Source organism: Agelaius tricolor, unplaced genomic scaffold (genome assembly GCF_023055355.1).
Source record: "Agelaius tricolor isolate 1412-34295 unplaced genomic scaffold, bAgeTri1.0.p SCAF_38, whole genome shotgun sequence".
Taxonomy (NCBI): domain Eukaryota; kingdom Metazoa; phylum Chordata; class Aves; order Passeriformes; family Icteridae; genus Agelaius; species Agelaius tricolor.
Window position 1 is genome coordinate 1,124,819 of NW_027269298.1, and position 19,334 is coordinate 1,144,152.

General features: G+C 59.3%; 1 protein-coding gene across 6 annotated transcripts in view; it reads left to right on the forward strand.

Moving 5' to 3' along the window:
* The first annotated feature begins 7 nt into the window (after positions 1-7).
* Positions 8-19,334, forward strand: part of HMCN2 (hemicentin 2) — a 36,112-nt gene continuing 16,785 nt past the window's right edge. For 5 of the 6 annotated variants that reach the window (XR_011683643.1, XM_071453989.1, XM_071453992.1 and 2 more), the window contains exons 1-37: positions 1,017-1,456; positions 2,340-2,410; positions 3,219-3,377; positions 3,536-3,658; positions 3,752-3,923; positions 4,235-4,341; positions 4,700-4,820; positions 4,917-5,189; positions 5,314-5,458; positions 5,720-5,841; positions 5,929-6,201; positions 6,289-6,430; positions 6,992-7,119; positions 7,420-7,533; positions 7,629-7,778; positions 8,400-8,594; positions 8,789-8,884; positions 9,231-9,355; positions 9,628-9,772; positions 9,882-9,994; positions 10,225-10,381; positions 10,563-10,725; positions 12,409-12,536; positions 12,645-12,753; positions 12,989-13,158; positions 13,685-13,780; positions 13,889-14,065; positions 15,079-15,198; positions 15,362-15,523; positions 15,722-16,006; positions 16,535-16,702; positions 16,869-16,982; positions 17,158-17,244; positions 17,752-17,937; positions 18,336-18,500; positions 18,881-18,994; positions 19,107-19,249. Coding sequence is in view for 5 of the 6 variants with exons in the window: in XM_071453989.1 (XP_071310090.1) it covers positions 1,228-1,456; positions 2,340-2,410; positions 3,219-3,377; positions 3,536-3,658; positions 3,752-3,923; positions 4,235-4,341; positions 4,700-4,820; positions 4,917-5,189; positions 5,314-5,458; positions 5,720-5,841; positions 5,929-6,201; positions 6,289-6,430; positions 6,992-7,119; positions 7,420-7,533; positions 7,629-7,778; positions 8,400-8,594; positions 8,789-8,884; positions 9,231-9,355; positions 9,628-9,772; positions 9,882-9,994; positions 10,225-10,381; positions 10,563-10,725; positions 12,409-12,536; positions 12,645-12,753; positions 12,989-13,158; positions 13,685-13,780; positions 13,889-14,065; positions 15,079-15,198; positions 15,362-15,523; positions 15,722-16,006; positions 16,535-16,702; positions 16,869-16,982; positions 17,158-17,244; positions 17,752-17,937; positions 18,336-18,500; positions 18,881-18,994; positions 19,107-19,249 (5,547 nt within the window). In the remaining variant the exon portion in view is untranslated. Of the gene's footprint in view, positions 79-1,016; positions 1,457-2,339; positions 2,411-3,218; positions 3,378-3,535; positions 3,659-3,751; positions 3,924-4,234; positions 4,342-4,699; positions 4,821-4,916; positions 5,190-5,313; positions 5,459-5,719; positions 5,842-5,928; positions 6,202-6,288; positions 6,431-6,991; positions 7,120-7,419; positions 7,534-7,628; positions 7,779-8,399; positions 8,595-8,788; positions 8,885-9,230; positions 9,356-9,627; positions 9,773-9,881; positions 9,995-10,224; positions 10,382-10,562; positions 10,726-12,408; positions 12,537-12,644; positions 12,754-12,988; positions 13,159-13,684; positions 13,781-13,888; positions 14,066-15,078; positions 15,199-15,361; positions 15,524-15,721; positions 16,007-16,534; positions 16,703-16,868; positions 16,983-17,157; positions 17,245-17,751; positions 17,938-18,335; positions 18,501-18,880; positions 18,995-19,106; positions 19,250-19,334 lie in introns of those variants that run through there. The other variant, XM_071453990.1, reaches the window with a different exon arrangement.

Genomic DNA, 19,334 nt, shown 5'->3' on the forward strand with positions numbered 1-19,334 from the left:
GTGCCAGCAGTGCTGGTGCTCCCTGCCAGGGTGTAGGATGGAGCTGGCATGCAGATTGGTGACTGGGGGTGCTCCAAGGTAGGTTTTGAGGCACTGTGGGGTGGGGGACACCACTCAGCTCTGTGGGGCTGGGAGTGCAAGCCCTGGTCCTGGGACAGGAGGGGAACAGGCCACTGGCACAGCCCCAGGGGCAGAAGTGTCGTTGCTCTGCTATGAGGTTGTCCTTGCCTGCTCTGAGGTTGAGCTGGGCTGAGCCCAGGCTTGCAGGGATAAAGAAATGCACAGAACGGTCCCACCGTCCTGTGTGTGGGGTGTGAGATGGGTGATCTCCAAGGTCCCCCAGCTCCTGTGCCTGGGAGGAGCCGCTGGGGGTGCAGGAGGTGCCCAGCTTCACCTGGAGCCGGCTTTTGGCCGTGGCTGCGCGCTGGCTCCCGCTGCGGGGGAGTTGAGCAAGAGCAGAGCATCCCAGCGGAGCAGCGTGAGCTCAGTGCTCCGCTCCCGGCCAAGCGCTGCCTGCCCCGGCCAAGCGCTGCCTGTCCCAGCCCACGGCCCGGCTCCGGCTCTGTCCGTGCTCTGCGTGGCTCTTTGCTCCCTGTTCGTGGGGTGGCTGCGTGGCTGAGCCCCCCACAGAGCCCCCTCCCCTCCAAGCCCCGTTGCAGACCCCCGTTCCAGGGCCCTTTGCCCAGCAAGGGGGAGTTTCGAGTCCTTGGGGCTCCTTTCACAGCTGTCTCTCCCCCGCTGGGGTTTGGCAGGGTTTCCTCACAGGTGCTCAGTTGTGACCCCCGTGTCCTCCCCTAACCCCCTGCTCCCCCCAGCAGAGCAGGGGCTCTCTGGGGCAGGGGGTCAGGGCTGGGGAGGGGGCCTGGGCAGCGTTTCTGACAATCCCGTGGGCTGCAGGATCTGCTTCCCAACCGCTCTATCTCCATCCCGATTCCCTCCAACTCCCACCCACCTCCCTGCCGCGTCGCTGGCTCCAAAATTCCGCTTTTTCCTCCCTCCCTCCCTCGCTGCTCCCTCCCAGAAGTTGAACGCTGGAGGAGCAGGTCCGCAGCTGCGGAGGGCTGGGCGGTCCCTGCCGGGGTCCCTTCGCTGTCCCCGCCGCGTGTGGCCCCTCGCACACCGTGTCCCTCCCTCCCTCCCTCCCTGCTGCGGGGACGCTCCCGGCGGCTCTGCGGGAAGGACGAGGACAAGAGGGGCGCTCCTGACACCTGAGCGTGTCCCCCCGCCATGCCGCCCCACGGAGGGGTGCTCGTGGCTCTCTGCACGCTGCTGGCCCTCGGTGCGGCCGAGAGCCCCCCAGGCTGGGCCACTCTGGCCTTTGTGTTCGATGTCACCGGCTCCATGTACGACGACCTGGTGCAGGTGATGGACGGCGCCTCGCGCATCCTGGAGCGGACGCGCAGCAGGAGCACCAAACCCATCAGCAACTACGCCCTGGTGCCCTTCCATGACCCAGGTAGGTCCGGGACGGGCTGAGGGTGTGTCCTGCCATGGAGGGGCTGTGGGGAGCTGGGCTGTGCCCCTGGCTGGGTCTGTGCTTGAAGCGTGCACTTCACAAGTGCTCACACTGCTCCTTCTCCCTGTTTTAGATGCCGTGGTGAGTGCTGTGCTGGGGATGGCACCTCAGCAGCTGGGCTGGGGCTCCTGCCCCCAAGCCATCCTGGGGACACAGGCTGGGTTGTTTGCACTGTGTTAATCCCAGGGGTGCTGGCACTTTGTTGTGGGTGGCTCTTCCCCTTCCATCCTGCTCTGTCCCCTTGGAGTAACCATGGGGGAATTTCTGTCCAACTCCACAACGAGCTTCAGGGTCACCTCAATAAAAACAACACTTGCTAAGAGGCTTTGGTAACTTGCTGTGATACCAGAATCATTTCTTTCTGCCCCTACTTTTGTCCTGTTTTTGTGCACATCCATAAAAGAGCAGCTGCTCCCCAAAAGAGCCCTGGCCTCCTCCAAGGAGAGAGGGACCCCAGCTTTATTTTCAACTGAAGCACAGAGTTGAGTGAAATCACTGGCGCCAGACAGGGCAGGAGGCAGAGGCAGTGAATGGATTCCTGCATTGCTTTGCTGGGAGCCTCCCCCAGTAGAAAAGGGCACAGGGTTTGCAGCTCACCCTGGCTGGGACCACCCAGCGTGTCAGGAGAAATTCCTGGCTGTAGGAATAGTCTGCCAAAGTGGTCACAGTATGGGCGCAGGGGCTGGTCTGCCCAAAGCCACCTCTCTGCTGGTGCCAGGCCAGGGTAGATGCTGGACCCTGAGCCTCACGGGTGCCAGGAGCACCAGCAGTGTGGGTGGTGCTGGGCTCAGGGGACTGAGTGGTGGCATCTGTGTGCTCGCAGAGGTGGGACCTGTCACCCTCACCACCGACCCCCAGCTCTTCCAGCAGCGCCTGCGGGAGCTCCATGTCCAGGTAGGCATCCTCAGCCCCCATCCGTGGCACTGCCTGGTGGTGGGTTCTGGGGGCAATTCCTGCATCCCCCACAGGTGTGATGGGGGCTCAGGCTGAGCCAGACTGGCTGGGGGCTGCACACAGGGCTGGGAGTGGAGAGGATTGGTGATGATGATGTCCCAGAGTCCTGCAACAGGGCAGAGAATTCCCAGTTCACAGTTCTTATGCTGATCCCAGAAGAGTTTGCCCAGACTCTTCATGGAACCAAAAATCTCCTTTTCTACAACCACTGCCTGATAATTGAGTTTTTAATTTCTGTTTTTTTTTTTTAATTTTAAATTACTTTGTCTGTCTTCTGCCAGCTGAAATGTTCCCCGGGAGCTTAATCCTGCTTTATCCATCCCCACTCTTTCCCTGCCTCCTGTGAATTGCTAAATCCCTGTGGCTTTTCCCTTCGGATGCAGCTGTTTTGGCAGGAGGTGTCACGCTGAGGCTGCAAATGCTTTCCCAGCCCTTCGGGGTGCCAAGCCCTGGGAAAGTGGGAGCTGGTCCTCTCTGTGCCAGGAGGCTTCCCTGGGGTGGCTGGCACAAATGTGCCCACTTAAAGCTTTCTGTGGGAAGCCAGTGGCTTCTGTGACCATGGATCCCCAAATGGGTGCTTTAATTATCCTCGTTAGCGAGACAGGGCCGGGTCCGTCCGGGTCCGAATGTCCCTGCAGTTCCATCCCGCTGACTCCAGTAACATGAGGCCGTTCTGCCCCGTGAGCATCCCCCGGGTGAGATCCTGCCGGGAGCTGAGCCCTGGGTGGCTCCGTGCCTGTGTCCCCAGGGCGGGGGGGACTGCCCGGAGATGAGCGTGGGCGCCATCAGGGTGGCCGTGGAGATCTCGCATCCCGGCTCCTTCGTTTACGTCTTCTCGGATGCTCGGGCCAAGGACTACGAGCAGCAGGAGGATTTGCTGCGGCTGCTGCAGCACAAGCAGAGCCAGGTGAGCGGCCCCGGCTCCTGCGGCAGCAGCACCGCATCAGCGAGGCGCAGAGATGAAACCCCCGCACTGGGGGAATTTTGCACCCCCCGGGGCCGATTCCATGTCCTGGGACGCTGGTGGGTGCCAGCTGTGTCCCCTCCCGCGGGTTGCTGTGGCAGGTGGTGTTTGTGCTGACGGGGGACTGCGGGGACAGGAGCCACCCCGGGTACCGCGTGTACGAGCGCATCGCTGCCACCAGCTCCGGGCAGATCTTCCACCTGGACAAGCAGCAGGTGACAGAGGTGAGTGGGGACACCTGGCCCCTTGTGCTGAAGTGAGGCTGTGCCGGCTGGGGAGGGGAGATCCAGGTTTAATCCTCCCCTGACTGCCTGCAGGTGCTGAAGTGGGTGGAAGAGGCCATCCAGGCTTCCAAGGTCCACCTGCTGTCCACAGACCACGAGGATGGTGGGGAGAACACATGGCAGGTCGCCTTTGATCCCAGCCTGAAGGAGGTCACCATCTCCCTGAGTGGCCCTGCCCCAGGGATCAGGGTCCAGGATCCAGCAGGTAGGAGCTGGGAGAGGGACAACCAGGAGAGGTGGGGCTTTGGCCCCCACAAAGACCTCAGGTGAGGACAAGCAGCAAGGGGTTCACAAAACGTGCCCTAAAACTCAAATGAAAAGGTGATGAGCTACAAAGCCCCCAGTAAACACCAGCACATCTCCCTGCTCCGCTCCCAGGCTGGCTTTGCCTCTGCCTTTGAGGGTTTTCCCTGGCTGTGAGCTGTGATGGGCTCTGAGGGAGGTGATTCCCAGCTGCTGTAGGAGCCAGGGGATGGGCCTGGCTTGCCCACCTGAGGCATTCACTTCCTGTCACAGGAAAGGTCCTGGAGAAGGGCCGAGGTCTGAAGGAGCTGCTCAGCATCCCCAACTCAGCCATGGTGGTGGCCCTGGAGCCCAACGAGCCAGGGACGTGGCTGGTCACGGTAGGCTGCTGGCAGAGCTGCACATCCTCTGCCTTTCCCTGATGGATGTTTAGCTTGCCAGGCTTTTCCAGGGGTGGACTATCCCCATCCACCTCTGGCCAGGCAGAGGATGCGTGAGCAGGCTGGAAGGCGCCGGCTGCAACCTCTCCCTTCCCATCTCCTCTCCCTTCCCATCTCCTCTCCCTTCCCATCTCCTCTCCCTTCCCATCTCCTCTCCCTTCCCATCTCCTCTCCCTTCCCATCTCCTCTCCCTTCCCATCTCCTCTCCCTTCCCATCTCCTCTCCCTTCCCATCTCCTCTCCCTTCCCATCTCCTCTCCCTTCCCTCCCTCAGCACTTGACTCTCGATCTGCTTCCAGACCCGGAGCAGTGGCCGCCACTCGCTGAGGATCACGGGCATCAGCAATGTTAATTTTCAAGCCAGCTTCTCCACCCAGCCGGAATTTGACACCAGCCAGCCCGGAGAGCGGCCGGTGCAGGGTGAGGCTGGTGCTGCCCGTGGGGCTGGGTGCCGCATTTGGGCGTTTTGCAGCCGGGAATGTGGTTGTGGTGGTTTTTTCCCTCCCCGCTTTGCAGGTCTGCCCATCTCTGTGCTGCTGAACTGCACGGGTCTGAGGCCGCCTGGGCGCCTGCAGGAGATCGAGCTCTTCAACACCTCGGGCCACGTTCTGCTCTCGCTGCCCGTGCAGCCCCTCCTCAACTCCTCCTCCGGCCCCAGCGCGCAGCTCTGGCTGGGCTCGCCGCTCTGGGTCCCCCCGGGGGACTTTCTGCTGAAGGTGAAGGGTGAGGATGGCCAGGGCCACCCCCTGCACCGCCTCTCAGGGGTCACCTACACCAGCGTGGTCCCCGGTGAGTGCAACCCGCGGGTGCTGAGCAGGGACCAGAGGTTGCAGCACCGCCTCTGCTTTGGTTTCTCCTTAGTCGTTCTGCTTCCAAGGGTGTTGTACATCTGCACATCCCCAACCCCTTCCAGGTCTGCCTAAAGTGAACATCTCCAGCAATATCCAGGCTTACAGCCGTGAGCCACAGCTCATCTCCTGCTCTGCATGGAGTGAGGTCCCTTTCCAGCTGCAGCTCAGCCGTGGCAGGAGGAAGCTTGGGGAAGAGCAGCTCTTCAGGTGAGCATCTGGTATGGCCCAGTGAGCCCCAGAAGGGTCCCATGTGAGTCCCTGAGCTGTGCCAGATGAGGGGTGCTGGGTGAGTGCCTTCAGGTTCTGAGCATCCCAAGAGGAAAATCCCAAGGGACAGGTCCACAGCAAATGGAGATGCACCTCTGCCTGACTCAGATGAAAAAAAAGCCCCAGGGAGTAGGACTAGGATGGTGGCATGGCAGTCCCAAGGTGGGAGTGATCCATGTTTTCATCTCTCCCTTTTTGCAGGATTTCAGGGAACATCAGCTGGTTGATCCCTGCAGTGTCTGAGAGTGATGAAGGCTTTTACGAGTGCACGGCCACGAGCAAGGTCGGAGTGTCCCGGGCCCGTGCCTACCTCTCTGTCTCAGGTGGGGGCTGCTTGTGCCAGGCCTTGGAGCCCTTCCCATGGCTGGGCACAGGCTCCTTTCACCCAGGCATCCATCCCACGTTTGTAGAGCCACCACCACGTCTCCTCGCCCCGGGCAACATCACAGCTTCACCGGGCCAAGACGTGGTCATGTCCTGCGTGGTGCTGGGGGATGTGCCCTACAACCTGACCTGGAGCTGGGATGGGAAGGTGGCACAGCCAGGGGACGGCAGGACCCGGCTGCTGCAGAACAGCTCTCTGGAGATCAGCCACGTGCAGCCAGGGGACGGGGGCCTGTACGAGTGTGTGGCACAGAGCGCCCGTGGCACTGCCACTGCCTCGCTCTGGCTCTTCATCCAGGGTAGGCTGTGCCCCTGTGTGGGAGCCTGGCCTGGGGGAGGGTGCTGAATGGCACCTGGAGGCTGAGCCCTGCTCCAACCCCGTGCAGAAGCGCCGTGGGTGAAGGTGGACCCCAGTCCCCAGCGTTTCAGCAGGGGCCAGGAGCTGCGGCTGAACTGCACGGCCGGGGGCCACCCCCAGCCCCAAACCACCTGGAGGCACTGGGGCTGGCCACTGCAGCAGGATGAGAGGTAACCCTGGGGAGCCCGGAGCCTCCATCCTGCCTGTCCCACAGGGATGGGGCTCCCCTTGCAGGGATCTACGAGGTGAGGGAGGGAGGCCTGGGGCTGCCATAGCCCTGGAAAGAGGGAGGCATTGCAGTATCCCAGCCCCTGCTCCTGAGATGCTTGGCATGCTGCTGGCCTTAATTTCCTACATTTATTTTTAAGCTGTCCTGCCTTATCCAGGTCACTGTCCCCACTTTGCACACCTGGTGTGAGCTCAGGTCTCAAAATACTACTTGTACTTCCCCTTAATTTCTTCTGCTTTTTGCCTTTCAACTCCTGCCCGTGTCAGGCTGTGAGTGCAGGGGTTCACTTTGGGGAAGGCTTTTTCATCTCACAAGCCCAATTCTCAGTGTTTTTTCCCTGCTTCAAAGCAAAGTCCTTCCCTGCAGCAGCTGGCTCTAAGTGCTGACCCACATCCACCACATGCCCAGCATGGCCTGAAACCTGCTCATTTATATCAACACATTTTCCATCATCCCTGTTTCCACAGTGCTCTTTTCTCCCTTTCTCTCCCATTTGCTGCAGGGTTTTCAGGGATGCTGAGGGTTCCCTGCACATCAGGTCTGCTGTCCCAGAGGATGCAGGGAACTACAGCTGCTATGCCAGCAGCACTCTGGGCTGGGACGAGCAAGTGGTCACCCTGGAGTTCACTGGTACCTGATCCCTGGCAGCACACTGGGAATGGGGCTGGGTGTGATAAAGGGTGTGATAAAGGGTGTTGGGGTCAGCACAGTGGGAATGGGGCTGTGTGTGATAAAAGGCATTGGGGGACAGCACCTTGGGGATGGGGCTGTGTGTGATAAAAGGCATTGGGGGACAGCACATTGGGGACGGGGATGTGTGTGATAAAGGTGTTGGGGACAGCTCCCAGGGCTCTGGGTTCCCCTTGGGCTGCATGGCATTGCCCCCAGAGCAGCAGAGGGTGACCAAATTCCCCTCTCCCCTCGGCACAGAAGCCCCTGCCATCCTGGCAGTGACGCCCAGCCTGAAGGTGCTGGTGGGTGAGGATGTCACCCTGGAGTGCTGGGTTTCAGGGTGGCCCCCGCCCCGCATCGTGTGGCACAAAGGTGAGACCGGGCCCCCTCCCCTGCCCCGCGGGGACACCGCCCGTGGCTGTGACACGGCCGGAGCCCACCGAGGCGCTGACACGGGGCTCCGGCAGGGGAGCAGGCACTGGCCGCGTTCCCGGCCGGCAGCCAGCGGGCGGTGCTGCGGCTGCAGGCGGTGCGGGAGGAGGACGCGGGGCTCTACGGCTGCCGGGCCCTGGGCGAGGCGGGCACTGCCTCGGACAGCACCGTGCTGCACGTGGGATGTAAGTCCTGCCGTCGGATGTAAGTCCTGCTGCGTCCTACCGAGGCACCCGAGCCTTTTCCACAGCTCTGCTTGGTGCCTCAGCTCCCCTTTGCTGCTTTCCAAGGCTTCCCAGCAGGGAGGTGTTGGTGCCTGGCACAGGAATTCCAAGCTTTGGGAAGATGCAGGAGGCTCAGCAAGTGGGAAAAGACAAGGCAGTTGTTTCTGCAGAGGGACGTGAGGGCTTGGGATGCAGCTGGGGATACAAAGTGCATGCAGTGGGATTAGGCAGAGGTGGGGGCTGACTTTGTCTGAAAATGCAGGTGGAAATCTTTTGCAGGAGGCAGAAGGGATGAAAGAGCATGAGGAGGAGGAGGGAAGGCTCTGCATTGAGGGCAGCAGGGTTTAAAGCAGTTAAAGGTGGAAAAGTGCAAGTTATTTTACTGAGCCAGGGGTTGATGAGTGTAACTGGAAGAGGTAGAAACTGCAAAGGCTCTGTCAGCTTTGGAAAAGCACTAAATGTGGGTCTTGTAACTTGTCAGGGCACCCAGCCCATTGGTTTGGCAGCCCCATCCCTTCTCCAGGCTCAGCTGTGGGGATGCTGGACCTGCCTGAGCCCTTTCTCTGCTGCTCTCTCCTCCAGCTGCCCCTCACTTTCCTGAGCCCCTGGGCGACGTGGAGGTCAAGGTTGGGGACAGAGTGAGCCTGCCCTGCCGTGTGGAGGGATCTCCCCTGCCACAGGTCACCTGGTCCCGGCAGGACGGGAAGCCCGTGGTGGGCTGGCAGGGCCCACGGGAGGTTTCCAGCCAGCTGGAGACTGCCCAGCTCCTCATTGACAGTAAGAGCTGAGTGTGCATGCATTGATTTGTATTTTTAACTCTGGTGTGCAGTAACAGCCTGCAAGAATCCGGCTCTGAGCCGTCTGTCCCCACTGGAGATGGTGGTGGGGCAGGGGAGGGTGGTCCCTGCCCTGGAGCTTGCTCAGGGCTCTCCAGCCCCACCAGGCTGAGGCTTCTTCCCACTGTGCTGCAGGTGCCTCGCTGGATGACCAAGCCATCTACATCTGTGAAGCCCAGAACGAGTTTGGGAAGATCCAGGCAGAGATCAAGCTCACAGTCACGGGACAGGGTTTGTTTTTCAGTGCTTTGCTCGTGAATCCATCCCAGTGAGCCGGCAGGGGTGAGGGCAGAGACCAGAGCAGCTGTCTCTGGTCCTGAGCTGGCCACAGTGAATGCTCAGAGACCCCAGGGCAGGGTTTGGGCAATGCCCTTGCAAGCCCTCTTTGGTTTCATGTGCTGCCATGGACTCACACTGCAGTGAATATCCCCAAATTCCTGGGGAGTGGAATCAGAGCTGGCTTATGCTGAGCCAGGATCCAGACCTGGGAACAAAGGTGATCTACCTCTATTCTCGTGAGTGCTCCTGGCCAGTTTATCACTGATTAATGCCGATTCCCTTTCCCCCTTTCAAGCAGCCCCAGAAATAGCCCTTGCATCCCCCGTGGTCCGTGTGCTGCCGGGCCAGCCTGTGTCCCTGCCCTGTGTGATCCTGGCTGGGAGCCCCTTCCCAGCCCGCCGCTGGCTGAAGGATGGGCAGATGGTGAGAATTCCAACCTGCTGGGATCCTGGCTGGGTGGGTGGGCACCTGCCCCCTGGGGGGGCTTCACTGCAGGATGGCCCCCCCAGCCTTTGGGGTGAAAGCTGCCGGTGAAAGAATCCAGCAGAGCTTTTGTGTGGGGAAGGCACCGTGGGTTTATCTCCACATCAGGGTGCTGCTCAAGGATTCATTTCTGGATGTGCCCCAAAGATGCAGGGATGTGTTGGTGTTTGACCCTGCCACCTGTCCTGTCCCTGCTCTCTGCCTGTGTCCAGGTAGCCCCGGGTGGCCGCTATTCCATGCGGGCTGATGGGAGCCTGCACGTGGAGCAGGTGTCCCAGGGGGACACAGGAACCTTCACCTGTGAGGTGACCAACGCCCTCGGCTCGCACAGGCAGGACGTGGCCCTGGTCATCCACGGTGAGTGGCAGGGAGCTGGGTGTCCCCTCTGAGCAGTGACACAGGGCAGGTGCTCTCCATGCTGGATGTGGCCCTGGCCATGCAGGACGAGGCTTCTCTTCCTTCCCAGCTCCTCCCAGCATTGAGCCTGGCCCTGTTCTGGTCACTGCCACCGAGGGAGCTGCTGTCACCCTGCCGTGCAATGCCACCGGCGTGCCACCCCCCACTGTCACCTGGGCCAAGGTAGGGGACAGGGACAGGGGGCTGTGTGCCCCTGCCAGCCCGGCTGGGGCCATCCTCGGGTTCAGGGAAATGTGTTTGAAGGGGTAGAGCTCTCCAGAGTGGCTGTGGCTGCCTGGGGAGGTGGCACCAGGGTGTGGCCTGCCCTGATGTGTCCAGAGCTCTCTTCTTGCCTTTAGGATGCTCAGCTCATGGGAGAATCTCTGCCTTTCTCCCTTCCCTTTCCTCTGTAGGGCACAGAGCCCATTTCACCGAGCCCACACTACCAGCTTGACCCCAATGGGACCCTCCTGATCCCCTCATCGTCCCCTGGGGATGCTGGCACCTACTTCTGCACAGCCACCAGTGCAGCAGGGTTCTCCAGCCGGGAGATGCAGCTCTCCATCAGCAGTGAGTGCCCAGGACAGCTCCAGAGGGGACTGGAGGGAGAGAGAATGAGCTGGGAATGCTCCTGGCTTCCTTGGAGCACCAATCCAGGTGCCAGATGGGTTTGGAGGACGGGAAGAGGAGCAGCGAGGGCTGTGGGGCACCTGAAGTGTCCCTGCACCAGCTGTGCCCCCTCTCCATGCAGCAAAGCCCAGGATCAGCGTGAATGGATCACAGACATCAGACCCTGTCCCCATCCTGGCAGTGCTGGGGCAGGAAACCACCCTGCCCTGCGAGGCCCAAGGATTCCCCCCTCCCCTGGTGGTGTGGAGCCGGCAGCCCCAGCCCCTGCCCCTCGCCAGCACCAGGTAAGGAGGGTTCTGGATGCTGGGACCACCATCTCCAGGGATTTTGTGTCTCTTCAGAGAGATGCCAGGTCCATGAGGGGACTGAGCTGCTTGGCAGGGGGATGTGAAGGGCACCCCTGGCATCCTGTGGGCAATGCAGGAGCTGAGGCAGTGAGCAGAGCATTAGCTCTGCTCTCCTTGGAGAGCACCAGGCTTTTCTTCCATCTTCCAAACATCTGGGACCAAGCAGCTGCTTCCCATCATTCATGTGCCTACCCTGGACATGGGGCTGGGAAAGAAAGGCAGCTCCAGTGCAGCTCCTCAGCCTGCTGTCTGTCTGTCTGCCTTCCTGCACATTCCTGCCTTGTGCTGTCACAAGGTCAAGGATGTGCCTGGGGATGGTGAATCCCTGTGGGAAGTGTTGGACCAGGGCCTGGTGCTTCTTGGGACAAGGTTTGGCACAAACACAGTTTTTAGCCCAGCAGTGGCTTTGTCTGCCCTGGGATGTGGGGTTTTAGCCAGTTCAGTTCCAGTGAGTGACTTCTGGAGGGACAAATCAATTTGTAGATGGCATTGAAGTTGATGACAGCCATGGCACAGTCAGTTAATGTGATTTGGTGGGTGAGGATAAACTCATATCCAACCATTCTCCAGGTTATCTGGTGTCTTGCTCTTCCAATGTTTTCCCCACATGTTAGCACCATGTTGGAAGGGATCCCTAAAGCCACAAGCCCTGTTCTTGTGGTTAAACACTTCTTCCCTGTCCCTGAGGATGGCTGTGGCCTGGGGAAGCAGGAAGGCAGCTTGGTTTTGCTCTTCTTGGGGCATGCATTGCCTTGCTGTTCATGCCTGCTTTGCCATGGCTGCTCCTGGCTGACCTGTGCTGCTCCCCACATCTCAGCTGGCCTGTCCATGCTGGGTGATTTATGGGAGCACAGCAGGAGGAATCTGCAGCCGTGGGCTGAGATGATGTTATGTCTGTGGAGCACAGATGGGGCTGGCAAAGAGAGCAGGGCCAGCTCCAGCTGCAGGGGCTGAGCTCTGGGGGGACCCTGGTCCTCCTCCATCCCCCTGAGCTCATGGTGCTGCCTCGTGCTGAGCTCGTGCAGGGGCTGAGCAAAGGGGATTTGCCCCCATGGGCAGCTGTGCCACTGTGGTGGTGTTTGCAGGGGTCCCAGGACGAGGGAAGAGATGAGAATCTTGACTCTATGTTTCAGAAGGCTGATTTATTATTTTATGATAATATACTATATTAAAAGGAAATGATACATTAAAACTATAATAAAAGAATAGAAGAAAGGGTTCCATCAGAAGGTTAGCAAGGAAAGGAAAAGAATAATAAAACGTTGTGACTGGCCAGAGAGTCTGAGACAGCTGGACTGTGATTGGCCATTAATTAAAAACAATCACATGAGACCAATCAAAGATGCACCTGTTGCTTTCTACAGTAGGAAATAATTATTGTTTACATCTCGTTTCTGAGGTTTCTCAGCTTCTCAAGAGAAAAATCTTAGCAAAAGTATTTTTCAGAAAATATGTCTGTGACAGTGCCACCCTCTTTGAGTGGGAGGTGGCCATGGTGACCTTCTCTTGGCTGTCCTGGGGTGATGGGGAGCTCTGAGCCCTCAGCTCCTGCTCAGGGCTGGGTGATGGATGACATGGCTGTTTCTCCCATCCAGCTTTTCTGTTTCTTCTCCCCCCAAGGTTCAGTGTCCTCCCTTCAGGATCCCTGCACCTGGCTGAGCCCCAGGTGACAGACAATGGCCTCTACACCTGCACGGCCACCAACGCTGCAGGGAACGCCTCGCTCAGCTACAGCCTGCACGTGCAAGGTTCAAACACCCTGCCCATGTGCCCCTAACCCTCCAAACCCTTGGCTGCCTCACAGCCCTGTGCCAGAGACCGAGGGTGGTCACAGCCTGAGGTCCCCTCTCCCCCAGCTCCCCCCCAGCTGTGGATTGGTGATGGGCAAAGGCACCTGGCAGCTGTTGCCAACACCTCCCTGAGGATTCAGTGTCACACCAGGGGCATCCCCCCAGTCCAGATCCAGTGAGTGCTGCACTGCTGAGGCTCCCTGTGCTCCCAGGATGGGTGCTAGGGGTGACCCTTAGGGTGAAGGCATCCATTCCTTCTTGTCCCTGGTGTCCCCTGCAGGCACTGCCAACCCCATTCCAGGGGACAAGGGGACAGTCCTTGCTGCCAGCAGCCCACTGCTCGCCCTGTTGGTGTGCAGAGACAGGGTGTGGCTGGTGGCAGGACTCGCTGCCCGTCCCCTTGCCCGCAGGTGGCTGAAGGATGGGCACCCTCTGGAGGGACAGGATGGAGTAGTGGTGTCTGAGGATGGTGGCACTCTGCTGCTCACACGAGTGGGACTTGGTCACCAAGGGCTCTACGTCTGCCAGGGCAGCACCTGGGCAGGGCTGGCCCAGGCAGAGGTGCAGGTTTCAGTGCATGGTGAGTGCAGCATCTGGGGTGAGGGGGGCTGTCCATCCCGTGTGTTGGGAGGAACGTGGCTGCCCAAAGGGCTGGGAGTTCTTGGCCCAGATTTTTGGTAGGAGCAGGGTCACTGGCTTGATCCCTCAGGATCTTGTCCTTTGTCAATGAAGCTGAGAGGTGATGGCATTGGCAGTATAGTAAATCCTTGACTGGTGTTTCCTGCTGGAGGGTCCTCCCCCAGCCCCATTTCCCCTCCACCAGCAGGATGTGGCTCTGAAGCTGAGCACAGAGATCCCTGCCTGGGAAGAATGGATGTCTCATCGAGGCAGGGACCAAACCTCTGGCTAGTTTGGGGAGCAGTGGTGGCACCATGGGGGGATGTGGTCCCCTCCCAGAGCAGGGACTGAGCTGTAGCCTCCGGCTGCTGCTGTGCCAGGACTTGGTGTGTGCCAGGAGCCCTGGGCGAGCCTGGCTGTGCCCCAGGGCCCTGCCCTGCGCTGGCTGCAGGCAGACAGAGCCGCTGACAGGGGCTGCTGGGTTGCAGTGCCTCCGACCATCGAACCCAGCGCGGTGGATTTGGCCATCCCGGAGAACAGCTCGGCATCCCTGGAATGCCTGGCCTCGGGGCTGCCTGCTCCCGGTGAGTCAATCCTGTCCTCAGCTCCTGCTCGTGAATCCCTGGGCTCTTCCCTGGCTGAGGGGGACAGCAGCATCGTTCCTCCCAGCTCAGCTCTCTGCTGCCCTGCAGACATCGCCTGGTACAAGGGGCAGGAGCGGCTCTGGGCCGGAGCGGGGCTGGCGCTGTCCGGGGATGGGCAGCGCCTGGAGCTGCCCCGTGCCCGGCTCTCCGATGCCGGCAGCTACCGCTGCGTGGCCTCCAACGCGGCCGGGCTGGCTGAGCTCCGGTACAGCCTGCGGGTCACCGGTGAGTGCAGCTGGGGCGGCTCCCTGAGAGATGGGGCTCCCCCTGGAATATCGTGTGGGACCGGTGGGGGTGTCCCAGCCCTCGGGATACATCCCTGGGAGATGGCTCTAGCAGAACCCTGTCCTCTGCTTCATCTGTAATTCCAGCCATGCAATCCCCTGTGTTCATCTCAAATGATATCCTGGAAAGCCATGGCCCCATGGATGGGTATTTCCAGGTCCCCATTACAGGATCACCCACCCACCCTGTCCCTTTTGCACCCCGTGTGCCTGGTGACATTTCTGTCCCCCCAGACTCAGTGGTGGCTCCAAGACAGACACTGGATGCTTTTTCTCCCTTGATCCAAGCATCCCTGCAGCTTCCCAGACCATTCAGCATGTCCACAGCTCTGGGGGCTGAGCCAGGCCCTGGCTTTTCCCAGGGATGCTCTAGCTGGTGGAAGTCCTGCAGGCAGGTGGCCAGGGCGTGGAGAAGATCCAGTTCTCCTGCTCTGGGCTTGTTCCTGCAATCTCTTCCCAGGGAAATGTTTGCACGTCTGCCGTCCTGGCTCGGGTGCATTGTTTGGGTTCTGCTGTTTTTGTTTTTCAAGGGTTTCTGGGTGTTGAGGCTTTTCTTCTCCAAACTGATATCCCTCATGGGAAGGAGTTACCATTTTCCAGCCAGCTGTATTTATGAGCAGCTGAGAACATCACCCAGTAATGGAAAGAGTTGGGTAACCTCCTCAGTGAGCAGGGCTGCCTAATAAGGCTGTGTCTGGCCAACCTGACCTTGGCTTGTTTGTGGGATGCTTGGTCATCCTCTGCTGTGGTCCACGTGCAATTAAAAGCATCCCTCGCTTGGCTGGAGAGACAAGATTATTGTTTGCACATGGAGCCAGGGCAGGGGAATGTCACTGGGGTTTTTGTGGCAGCCAGCAGGGCTGCAGGGGGTGTGTATCCAGCAGGATGGAGCTCCAAGCTGCCCTTCTCCTCTTGCCCAGTGCCATCAATGAGCTGCTCCTCTCATCCCTGCAGTGCCTCCATCCTTCTCCTGGCCGGAGCCCGAGGCCGTGTCCGTGCTGGAGGGACAGCCTGTGCAGCTGGCCTGCCAGTGCCATGGGACCCCCCTGCCCACCCTGAGCTGGTGGAAGGATGGTAGGGCCCTGTTCCTCAGCCTCATCTCTCCCCACATGGGCTGACCCAGCCGTTGTTCTCCTTGGAGCAAGGAGTGCTTGTTGTTGAGCAGAATCCAGCTTGTGGGTGGGAGTTTGTCCTGCTGGGAGCCTGAGGGGAAGCTGCTGTCCCTTTCCCTGGGCAGGTGAGCCCCTCTCCAGCCAGCCAGGGAGCCCAAAGCTGGTGTCCCCAGGAGGGAACGTGGTGTACATGGAGAAGGTGGAGCTGCTGGACCAGGGGACGTACACCTGTGAGTGCAGGAATGCTGCTGGCAGCAGCAGCAAGGAGCATCACCTGGAGGTGCACGGTGAGCATGGGCACCAGAGAGCTGTGGGGGCAGCTGGAGCTGTTGGGACTTCTCTCAGTGCAAGGTCCAGCTGGACCCTAAAGCCATTTCCTGGTGCCTTGGATATTTTGGAAGGGATGCTGCTCCCTGGGTCAGCTTTGCCCCATGGCTGAGGGAGCTGCTGCTCATCCCCTCCACCCCCTGTCCCTCTGCCCACAGCACTGCCAAGGCCCCAGGGCAGCAGCAGCAGCACCCCAAGGAAGGTTTCTGTCATCGAGGGTGGAGAGACAGTTCTGGAGTGCGAGGCCATGGGCACAGCAGCCCCCTGGGTGACGTGGGTGAAGGACGGGCAGCCCGTGGCTGCTGGGGATGGGCTCCTGCTCACAGAGCAGGGGAGGAGGCTGCACATCCCCAGGGCAGAGGTGGCCCATGCAGGACACTACACTTGCCTGGCTGCCAACCCAGAGGGGCAGGAGCAGAGGGAGTTTGAAGTTGTGGTGCATGGTAAGGATGTGGGATGGGGCTGGGGGTGGGGTGGATGCAGGCAGGATGAGGAGGGTGGTGATGGGGAGTAACTTGATGTGCAGCAGGTGTTGGACAATCCAGCATGTAGCAGGTCCCAGGGTTTTGCTTCAGGAATAGCTGTAGAACTGTGTCCAACAAGCAGGAGTTTCTTTCCAGAGCCATCACAGCAGATCATCCCATAAAAAGTCCTCTACTACCTCATGGGTCAAGGTCACTTGAGTTATAAAAGTTCTGAGGTGGCTCAGGCCATCCCAGTGTGAGCCTGTAAGCCTGGGCTCAGGTGTGCAGGTAAGTGGCACATACTTGCTGTGGGTCACCTGTCCCACAACACCTTTAAAGTCACCATCTCCAGGTGATGCTAATGATCCTTCTGGGTTCATGTCCTAAAACTGGACAAAGCAAGAAGGTGGGAAAACCCAGGTTCACCCAGTTCTCCCCTCCTTGCTTTGCTCCTTTGATGTCCCAGCTCCTTTGCAAATGAGTGTCCATCTCCTTCTGCATCCCCAGTTCCTCCTGAGTTCATTCAAGGATCAGGACTGACAACCAATGTCAGCATTTCCCTGCAAGGATCCCTGACTCTGAGCTGTGAGGCCACTGGCATTCCCCAGCCCAGCATCACCTGGTTCTGGGATGGCTCTCCTGTCACCCCCAGCGAGCACACACAGCTGCTTTCAGGTCAGAGGGCTGCTTTGGGAACGTGTTTTGCCCCAACACTGATGAGTTCAAACTCATGGTGGAGCTACAGCCCCACAGGAGCACAGTTCAAACACCCCTCCCATCCAGCTGGGATGTGCTGGTACCTGGATCCAGGCCCTGAGCCCCCTCTGCTCTGTCCTTCCAGGGGGCTGGCTGCTCAGGCTCACCCATGCACAAGCCCAGCATGGTGGTCACTATTCCTGCCTGGCCAGCAACATAGCTGGGGAGGCCAGGAGGCATTTCTATGTGGAGGTCCTAGGTAAGGAGGGCTCTTCTGTCTGCTGCAGCATTCCTGCTGGGGTTTCAGAGCTCCACCCTTGCAGGAACAGACATGAGTTAAGACTGGCCATGCTGGGTGTGCTGGAGTCCTTAGGATGTGAGCTCAGAGGCCAAGCTGGCCAGCTGCTGAAGTCCCTGGGGGCTTGTGTTCCTAGTTCCTCCCCACATTGAGAATGCAGATGAAGAAGACACCTTCAAGGTGCCCGAGGGCCACGCTGTCACCTGGTCCTGCCTGGCTTCAGGTGAGCATCGGGTGGGGAAGGGAGGTGGCATGAGCAAGGGGGAGATGGGGCCCAGGGGCAGACCTGAGTCTCACTTTGGGGTGTGGAACAAAGGGATGGCTCCAGGCAGAGACATGGAAACAGCTGAAATGGGCTGCAGAACTCTGTTGGGATGGTTCCTGGCTCTGCAGTTGTGCTGTCCAGGAAGGGCTGGGGAGGGGACGCCCATGTGGGGAGACTGTTCCACACTGGAAGATCCAATCTTTCCCAAATGGAGCTAAAACTTCTTTAATCTCATTTCTCCCTTTAGTGATGGGAATAATTAATCACCTCCCACTCAGGACAGTTCTCTTTCTTCTTGCTGGCTCATCCAGCAGCTTCTAAAATCCTGATCCAGATCATGATAATGTTGATTTGGGATGATGTCTCTGCTTTCCAGAAAAGCTCTGACAGTGATCCCAGCCAGGCTGTGCTCACACATGGAAAAACTTCACACAAAGGCCAAAGCCCATTTTCCATCCCTCACAGGCAACCCACAACCCAAGATCACCTGGATGAAAGACAACCACCCTCTCCCTGGCACCTTCTCCATCTCCCCTGATGGGTCCTTGTTCCACATCCCCCAAGCCTCCCTGGCCCATGCTGGTCTCTATTCCTGTGTGGCCTCCAACTCTGTGGCAAATCAGACCAAGAATTACCTGCTGGATGTTTTGGGTATGAGATGCCTTTGGATGGAGGCAGGGTCTCGGGTGTGAGCAGACTTAGTGGGTTTTAATGGCCTGCCCCAGGTGGGTGGGGAGGATCCCTTAGTCCTGCAGCCAAAGTGTGGCAGGGACCTGTCCCAAAGCCCTTGTGAGACCTCCTGGAGGAGCAGAAAGCACCTGCTTAGTGCAGGATCCATCTGTGATGGTGGCTTGTGGAAGGGGGGATGTGTCTTCTGGATCTCTGTGCTTTTGGAGGGCAGCAGGACAGGGCAGAGTCTGAAGCTGGCACAGGCTGGGTCAAATCCAACTCCCTGAACTTGGATTGTGCTCTCTGGAGGGGGGATGAAGCACTGGGAAGCTGAAGTGTGTGTGCCAGTGCTGATCTAACACACAACCACGTCTCTGCAGCCAGTCCCACCTCTGCTCAAGATGATTCTGCAGAAGAGGTGACAGTGATCATCAACAACCCCATCTCCCTGCTCTGCGAGGCCCTGCCATACCCATCTCCCAACATCACCTGGCTCAAGGACCAGGTTCCTCTCAAAGCATCCAGAAATGTCCTCCTGCTCCCTGGTACCGTGCTGCTGTCCCCTGGCTCTGCATGACTGTGGTGGCCCCTTGTTGTGCATGCCCTGGGGAGTGGGAGTTGGGCCTTTTCTTGGTCTGGCAGGGGTGCAGCACAGTGAGAAGGTGAGAAATCATCATCCTGCAGGACCTGAGGGCTCAGGGATCAGCTGGATGCTGCTCCTCCAAGTGCTGCATCCTCTGATAATAACGAGCCTTCTCAGTGCTGGTTTCTACAAACCTGGGACTGGGCTCTAGAAGAGCATCAGGCCCCCTCAGCCAGGCTTGCAGGTGCTCAGCAAGTCCCTAGAGATGCCTTCAGGTGCTGCATGGGGAGAGAGAGCTGTGGCTGTGAGCAGCAGCCCTCTCAGGAGACCCCCTTTGTCCAGGTGGCCACGGGCTGCAGATCCTGAACGCCCAGGAGGAGGACACGGGCACCTACAGCTGCATGGTGGCCAGTGAGGATGGGGAGGCTGTGAAGAGCTATGCTGTGAAAGTCCTGGGTGAGGGAGCTCCCCACATCCTCCCTAATTCCTGCAGTCACCCCACCACTGTAACCAGCCCAGTGCTGCTTCCTTTGGCTGCCTTTTGCTTCCCTTTGTCTTTCCCCACCAGTTCCTCCTTGGATTGCCAGAGAGGATCCTCTGGGGGAATTTGCTGTGAAAGAGGTGAAAGCCAGGGTGAACAGCACAGTGGTGTTGGAGTGTGAGACCTGGGCTGTGCCCGAGCCAACCATCCACTGGTACAAGGACAAGCAGGTGAGGTCCAGCTGTGACCAGGGAGGAGCTGCTGGGTTTGGGGACTGTCCCAGCTGGATGGAGTGGGAGGACACCCTTTACACAG